The sequence below is a fragment of the Thunnus thynnus genome, chromosome 6 (genome assembly GCF_963924715.1).
Source record: "Thunnus thynnus chromosome 6, fThuThy2.1, whole genome shotgun sequence".
Taxonomy (NCBI): Eukaryota; Metazoa; Chordata; class Actinopteri; order Scombriformes; family Scombridae; genus Thunnus; species Thunnus thynnus.
In genome coordinates, this window is record NC_089522.1 from 13,584,874 (window position 1) to 13,593,138 (window position 8,265).

The 8,265-nt window shown below is 40.5% G+C and overlaps 1 protein-coding gene across 4 annotated transcripts; it reads right to left on the reverse strand.

Moving 5' to 3' along the window:
- Positions 1 to 457: 457 nt before the first annotated feature.
- On the reverse strand, positions 458 to 8,257 carry zmynd12 (zinc finger, MYND-type containing 12). 4 transcript variants are annotated; one of them, XM_067591861.1, is made up of 9 exons: positions 7,804 to 8,255; positions 5,813 to 5,942; positions 4,749 to 4,920; positions 4,474 to 4,643; positions 4,165 to 4,287; positions 3,983 to 4,079; positions 3,096 to 3,241; positions 1,592 to 1,747; positions 458 to 661 (listed from the first exon to the last, which is right to left on the reverse strand). In XM_067591861.1, the coding sequence occupies exons 1-8, from the start codon at positions 7,944 to 7,946 to the stop codon at positions 1,625 to 1,627; spliced, it is 1,104 nt and encodes a 367-aa protein (XP_067447962.1). In that variant the 5' UTR covers positions 7,947 to 8,255; the 3' UTR covers positions 458 to 661; positions 1,592 to 1,624. The 4 variants fall into 4 exon arrangements, with proteins under 4 accessions (XP_067447962.1, XP_067447963.1, XP_067447961.1 ...); XM_067591862.1 differs by having other exon boundaries at positions 458 to 1,747; positions 8,019 to 8,257; XM_067591860.1 differs by having other exon boundaries at positions 458 to 1,747; positions 7,804 to 8,254.
- Between the last annotated feature and the right edge of the window lie 8 nt (positions 8,258 to 8,265).

Consider the following 8,265-nt stretch of genomic DNA (forward strand, 5'->3'; position numbering starts at 1 on the left):
TAATGAAAATATCTGACAAACAAACTGTGAAATCCCCTGATGTTCACTCTTCTGACATGCAAGGGCCGGTGGCCATGTTCATCAACAAGTCACATCCCAATATAAACGCTTATATGGGTGAACTATCTCCAGTTGTTGTTGTCCCCTATTTTTTGAAGTCTGTGTCTTTGTATTGAAGCCTGTGTCATTCCACATTGTGTACATAAATGTAAAGCAAAGATCACATATCCTTTCAGACATTAAAAATCCAGCCATAGGAAAGAGTGAAATGTTAATTTCTCTCTACCCTGTTGTTTAAATCTGTAGTAAATACAGGATCCATATGCAGACCGAGCACATTTAGCCATTGGAGGTTCATTTAACTGTGCCCTAACAATTTTCAGAATGCCTTTTCATTGTCAGGTTTCCTTTAGGAGCAGTGATTTGAAAAGATGAGGATCATAGTCGAGCAAAGGTCTCAGCTCAGATGGGATTTTAATCTGCTTGGTCTTTATAGATCAGTGGTCATGAAACAGTGGATACAAAGCATGAAAGCAGGTAAACCACCTGCTTGTGACACAATGAAGGAATAAAAAAACAAATGTGTATCATGAAAAGTGTGTTGGCCTGTGTGGTGCTTGGCCATCCAGGAACAAATGTGTAGGGACCTCTGGACTGGTCACTGTGTACAACACAAGAGAGCACAAGGTTACTATTTAATTCCAAACTGCTGCTAATGTATATTTGGCTCAAAAACAAACAAACAAAAAAAAGGGAATACGAGGAAATCAAAGTGTTTCCACGTTTTGCTGCATCTCGACACATAAAAATGAATCTACATGCCAAAAAACAAACACTTTGTTGTATAATTCAGTACTAATACTACTAGTGGTGAGATGATTTTAAAAGTGATTCTTTGTTTTGATATAAAGAATAAATGTTTCAGAATTGTATATAATTTGTAGGATTTCACAGCAATCATCGGATTCATTTTATGACAAAGTGAATCTGAGGTTTGCTTAAAGGTTTACAATATACTTTGATTTGGGGAAGAAAATGCAATGTGTATGTTGATATATAGACGATAGAAATCTTGAATTATATCTGCATATGATGAATTAAGGTGGTCAGAGGTTCTGGACTGCTACACTGGTACGCGTTGTGTAACATTTCATAAACAAAGGTTTTAGTAAATGCCCTCACCATTATTCTGTTAATCACTCTGACAGTGTTACAAAATGGATTCCAAAATCATGTAATTCACAAATGTGCAAAATGATGTAAATATATATCCCTCTTTTTTTAGATTAAAATAAAGATGAGTCATTCAAAAATGAACGTCTAGTCCCTTTACTGCTTAAATTTAATTTTATTCTGACTCTTTTCAGCCTTCTCTTCAAGTCTTTGTATGGTAAAACCACAGTCTAATATGGAGGTCCCAAAATACTTTTGTCATTTTCCACTTACAGTACCAACTCACAACATCTGGATAAGACATAAAACATCGTTAGCTCTGGATTCATCGACGTTCTATTTGTTACCAATTCAGCAGTTCCTCATATTTACATAGGTGACTGTGCGGCTAAAGACATGTCCTGGTGGAACAGATCACCATGCAGAGGGATGGGCAGGGCAGGTACGGCGACTAGTCAGAACAGGGATGTGGGTCTGTCTGCACCAGCTGCAGCAGGCCCTCGATGGACTCTGTCAGGTCATGATTTGGTATCAGCTGGCTGGCCTGCAGGGCCGTGCTGCCAAATCCCAGTGCCTGGCACACAAACACATACGGAAACAAACACAGCAGCTGCAGCTGTTAGACTCTCCGGGGAGAGTAAAGCTGACTTATATAATATCACTGCAAACTGGAATGCGACCCGGCCATCTTAACTCATCCCATTTTACCCTTTTGACAACCTGATCTACTCAGCTTTTATACTTTTCTTTGTCGTTTATAAGTGAGAGAAAATATTAAAGAGGATATTAAAGCATTGTTTGACACTGCTAACAAAACTATGCACGTTTAGATGGAGGCATGCCAAGCTGGATGTGGAATTAACTGTGGTTTGATGTGCCATCTGTGGCATGACTGTAGTTTCTTAGGATTTGTAAACTGGAAACATGCATTGTCACCCATTGTTACTCATGTGTTTTGTGTTATATCCACTTACAGCCCTCTCAAGCATAGTAAATACAAGGCTGATGTAATGTTTTATCAGACTTGCAACAACAGGAAGTATCACAGATAGAAAAGTGAAAGAATTCTCTCACAATCACACAGCATCCTACTGTTAACAGCTGTGTGCTTACAGTTATGTACTTTTCAAAGTACAGTTCTACCACTGCAACCCACAAATGGAACCATAATGTGGACAAAAACAGGAGCAGATGTCATACTAAAACCAAAATTACCACCACACACTAAAACATAAAGGGAGGAAAAGTGGTCATTATGACTGGGGTAACTTTGTTAACTCGTGTTATTTTGGCTCTGCTTGGCACCGGGGCCTAAATGTTGACCTTAGAGAAAAGGTTCATGTTTTTCCCCAGTAGTTTTAAAGCTCTGTTGTAGCAGTTAGTGAAAACTGAAAAAACAACTGCATTTTATCCAGCCTAACAACCCAACAAACCACCAGATAAAAACATGACTGAAAAAATCAGATACGTAAACTGATTGTAATGTTATAGTTGCGTAACTGTCTGATTCACTGTTTGTTTAAGCTTAGCCTTAAGATCTCATTCAGACCCACTGGACTTAAAGACGCAAACAAGGTTTAAAGTCTGTGGCAGTCACCTGTCTAGTACAGACCTTCCTCTGTAATCAGTGGTATGTATACGTTCACTAAACCCTTGCTGCCCTCGTCTCTCAGTTAGCACGACACGCTGGAGATCTGCTCATTCAGTCCAGTGTCTTTACAGACTAGAAACCAAGGCGTAAGTCAGCGTTAAGACAGTCGCATCAACTCCCACTAAATCCCTCCTCATCTTCACAGCTTTACCAATTAGAGATAATCCCATATGGAGACAGCACACCAAAGGAGGTGCACAAGGGGGTAAATGGGGAACTGGGTTAATGTGTCAAACTCTGTAATGCCTGGTAACCTTGTCAGGTGACTCACTTTTATGGCGTCTCCTCCCAGGAACCACAGCATGGCCAGGCAGTGAGCCACCAGCGCAATCTGTGCAGAGTCTTTTCTGGAGTCATTCTGCTCAAACTCCAAAACGGTTCTTAACATGCCGTCCACTTCAAATTGCTGCGCTTTGTCTGATTGAGAGACAAATGGATAAAGATGGAGATGTACTTCAGAATATTACCATTATACACTTGCACATTGATAAACCTACAGTATGGATTTTATTCACACAGCTTTCAAACATGGATGGATGAGGTTTGTGGAGGTCAACATTAAAATTTATCTTCTGCATATTTTGTGTAAGCATCATTACCTCCCACCCCCACTTTTTCCCAATGAAACATTCCAGATAGCCTGGGAAATTGCTTTGCAGCTAACAGGCTTAGCATCATATGTAGGGCAGCAGCTGCCAGAGAGGGTAGCGGTACGGATGCTGCACAGCCAAAGATGTGTCAGCAGTGGTCTCTAGTCAGCCCTAAGCATGCTAGCGTAAATCTGGGGTTTAGTTTACGGATTGCCCAGCAAGACAGCTCAGCTAAATATAGCACTGTTGACCTTATTTTTTCAGTGATACGTCAATGGAGCTCTCTGCTGTATAGTGGGTGGAGCAAATGATGGGTTGGTGATGTCATTTTCTGATTCTGCACCAAATTTGATTTGTATGGTAGAATTGGGTAGATTGACTAAACCTACATGTACGGTTCTTATTTTTATTGTTAAATTTGTGACATAAAACCTATATTAAGATGTTGTCTTTTACACTTTGGCATAATATAACTTCATCCTACAGCTTCTGCGATGGATACAGCTTTCAAAGGTACAAAAAGACAGACAAAATTTATATTACACATATTTGATGTGACAAGACGCACCAAAGGAGGGCTCCAACAACAGGTTGGGATTTTTTTGGACATTCTCAATGTGGGTCTTCAGGAGTTTGGCCAGATGGGAGTGCCAAGTGTGTGCCACCTATAATATGATAAATAAACCATAAAACATATAAAAAATAGATTTGGTCACATTGGGCAATAGCATCAAAGCTGTTTGATGTTACCTCAGAGTACAAGGAACGAGCAATAGTCATCTTTCCCTGTTTGGCAAACACATCAGCCATGAGAAAGTAACCACCACAGGTGACTATGCTATCCAGACCATACTCCTCACTGGCAAAGTATATCTGGAAAAATAACAGAGAAATTAGTTTAATTACATGGTATATTTATATATGATGGAGGTTTTCTATGTTGGGATGGGTGCACATAACATGGCTTTCATTTTGCTTCTTAATAAAGTTATAAAAGATTTGAAAAAGACTTCATGTACTGAAATCATTTCTGGTGAATTTACTAATTATGACACAGACATCATTTGCAAAGTTAAGCAGAGCTGCTTCCAGGTTTCCAGTCACTGTGTGGAGGCGGCCCAGGCTCCTGTGCAGCCGGTGGTGGACTGCATGACCACATTCTGGGCTCTTCAACACCGCCCACTCTGCCTGGGACAGGAGCTCCGCCACCAGAGCTAGATTTCCCATACCTGGAAACACAAGTACATGCATACACACACAAATACGCAGTCATGCATTAAACATAGGAAGGAGAAAGGTTTGAGCTGAGAAATAATTTCATCCTCCCTCCTCACCCATATTAGCATCAGCCAGCAGCAGGTAGGCAGGGACCAGTTGGACAGTACTGGGGCCATGGACGTCGATAGAACAGCGCAGACAGAACTGGGCGGCAGGCAGAGCCTCCTGGTGCCTCCCCTCAGACAGCTTGCTCTCAGCCACCACCCTGGAAATCTCAATCAGCTCCACCTGAGTAAAGAGCCAAATCCAAGATACCATTACGTTTATTTGTCAGAAATTTACTTTTCTTCCAGGAATATTTCATAACAAGGCAAAGAAGTCAACCACTCCTATTTACTGACGGCAATGGCATGGCGAATATTCAATGTTAGCTTGTACATACACTCAGGGGGCCACTTAATTTGGTGCATCTGTGCTATCTAATGCAATCCAATACAGCAGCTCTGCCATAAATTCTACATTAACAAACCTTATACATTTTCAGTTTTTGTTGACATTGTCACAAAGCTGATAATTTTACTTCATGTTTATTATTGAGGTCGTAGTGGGTGGCGGTGGTGTACTGGACTGCATTATATTGAATGGTGTTCCTAATATTTTGCCTCTCTCATGTATGTTATATATCATTACAGCATTATTCAATATAAGTTTTCTCTCTACCATAAATGTGTTTCACAACATTTTCACTCGGCTTGAAAAGTGAAAGAAAGGAAAAGAACAAAGATTCAGGGTTCTTGTGGTGTTTTTGCTGTTTCCTGAAAGATCACACAATACAGGAAGTTATTGAGAATCTGTGCTATGTTCTGTTATTAAACAGTAATTCTACCACTTTATTGCATGCTCCAGGTCTGGATTTGGCAAATGTCATTTAACTAATATGAAATAAAGAAAGCTGACCCAGAAAAACCTGGAACAATAATAAATTATGAACTGTAGACAAATTTCTGAGAAGAAAATTCAAATGGCCTGGAGATAAAGTTTTTTTTTTTTAAAGTTCAGGTTTTTCCTTACATCTTACTTGACAATGATAAATGCAAACTAGACTCAAACAAGATGTCCACACTATGTATGTGACCTATTCTACCATGATCCCGATACCTCACATACGGTACATCCTCACCTTTTTAAGCTGTGTTTCAATGCGACCAGCCTTCTGGAGACTAAAGAGTGTTGGGGTGCGAACGGGAACAAGCAACTGACAGATCCTCTCATGGATCCCGATCCAGTCAGCCTGCTGGTGCTCTGCATCACTGAGGAATCAAAAAAAAATCAAGTAAAAGAGAAGGACTGCAACTTTAGGTCATATTTATATCACCAAACTGACCAAACCTCAGTTTCCTTCTCTCCCTTCAGCTACCTTAGATCCACAGAGCCCTCATGGATTTGTGTAACACCTGCTTTTTTCTGCATATTGAATCTCTCCCCTGTGCATAAAGTGGATGATGTTGACTCAATAATCCAGCTATTGAACATGAACCTGTTTTCCCTGCTATGAACAACTGAGCTGCAACTAATAAGTGCCCCGGTAAGTATGTTTATAAGTGTGAATAAACTAGCTTCAAACTGCCAGTCAGATAGGATCACATGTACCATCAAGCTAACTATGAAATGTTTTTGTACATCAGTTGGTTTGAATTCTGCTAACGTTTTCAAAGCAGAGCTCCTAGCTCATCTAGAAAATATCAGCTGAGTGCACAGAGGGCATACTAAATTGTATGCCATTACATAACTGGTCTGTAATTTTGTTCATCTGGCTCTCCTCTTTGCACACTGGTGTGGAAACTGTCCTGCTTTTCCTTGTGTTTTTTTTTTCTACTGAGGAGCATGTGTCTTCACTCCAGTATGTTTGTATTTCTGGATCTGAGACAGAAGAAGCGAGCAGGCAGTGATCTGGCCACGTCACATCAACAGTAGCACTGACATAACTTTATATGTGTGTGTGTGTGTGTGTGTGTGTGTGTGTGTGTGTGTGTGTGTGTGTGTGTGTCTGTGTGTGTGTGTGTGTGTGTAGACACAGAGAAGAGCACACAGACACACACACACAAAGGGTCTTCTTAGGACACTGCACTTTCTTGTCTCTTCTGAGAATTCTTTGCATACATGAACTCAATCTGCCAAACAAATGGTCACCATAAACATCAGCCTGTCTATGAGTCAGCCAGCAGCTTGGTAATATGTTATGGCTCATTAGGCCTCCAATAAACCATTTCACCCCTAACAATGTAATAGTTTTACACTCTTTATTTTCAGCCATAAAAAATGATGATGCTCTGACAAAGACCAAAAACTAACTCAGCTCTTAGCTATGGACCCCTGGAGGAGTAGCTGTTACCAAGGCAACGAGTAATGGGGATCCCAATAAACAATAAACAAAAAACTGACAACATGTATATTGCATTTGCTACAGTTCAAATGAAAACCTCTTTATTGCTTAGGTATAGTTTAAGGGTATGTAGGCTGATATTTTTCAGGTAATTTAAGATATGCGTGATGATATAAAGCTAAGAGGGAAAGAAGCACAATAAGTGGCTGTAAGCTCTCTTTCAGAGGCTAGCTTTGGTGGCTCATCCCTTGAGACTAGATAAATCCCTGCAGGGAAGGATGTCACCACATGTTCCTCTTCACTCCCCACACTGTGCCGATGAGGATTTTGCCACAGCACCATCTTATGTTCTACAATATGAGACCGCTGTGATGTCCACCTTTGCTGAACACGCCAATAGCTACGTTGGCTCACATTAAAAGGTTGTTGTTGTCCAATTCATACTGTCGGAAAAGACGCGGGCAGCCTTTTCCATAACAGTCACATGAACACACACACTAAAAAAACACAAACCGCTGAGGTAATTTCATATCCAGCTGTTCCTCTCCCTCCTGACAACACATTCACATGAGTGCCCTTCATGCTGACGTGTTCTGTGATTTTTTTTTTTTTTTTTGCTTTTAAAAAAACATGGCGAACGCTGCCACCTAGCGTCCAAACCGTAGACATTGTTTGATCATAGTTCATACAAGATTACTTTCTAACATTTGGAGATTATGTTCTCTCAAATAAACAGTCATATGGCGAGCAAAAGCTTTCAGAATGAACCAGTCTTAACGTAACGTTACCAGTAAAAGGCGACCCGACACTTGGTGCACTGCAGGTACGCTCTTCTTTGACAAAGTTCACACAACTTTTCCGTTCCCTTGGGTAACGCAAGAGGAATAATGTTGGATGTTGTCCTCGGATCCTGAGGTTCAGCTTCCATCATAACGTCCCTTGTGAGATGGATAAACACGCTTTTTCCAACAATAAAAGAGCAAACTGGCGGAGCTAACGCTACCTGTTGAGGAATTCTAAGTTTGCGGTCGCTATGGCAACAACCTCAGTAGTTTCCCTCTCTGTTGGCAAAGGCCTACATATGGTCGTGTCCATGGTCCTAGATGGGAAAGTCTTGCGAAAGCGTTGTACAAAATAATTATGTTTTGTGATGTGACAACGCTGTGGTTAAGGTCTGGTAAAGTTTAGACACAAAAAACACTTGGTTAGAATTAGGAAAAGATCATGTTTTTGGTTAAAACGATCACTCT

What these genes read in the sequence shown, in the direction of transcription:
- zmynd12 (XM_067591861.1), bottom strand. Translation starts at nt 7,946, where the DNA reads ATGATGGAAGCTGAACCTCAGGATCCGAGGACAACATCCAACATTATT. An exon ending in TGTCGGGTCGCCTTTTACTG is followed by an intron (nt 5,943 to 7,803) that starts GTAACGTTACGT and finishes TTGATTCCTCAG; the next exon opens with TGATGCAGAGCACCAGCAGG. An exon ending in TGGGAGGAGACGCCATAAAA is followed by an intron (nt 1,748 to 3,095) that starts GTGAGTCACCTG and finishes TTTGTGTGCCAG; the next exon opens with GCACTGGGATTTGGCAGCAC.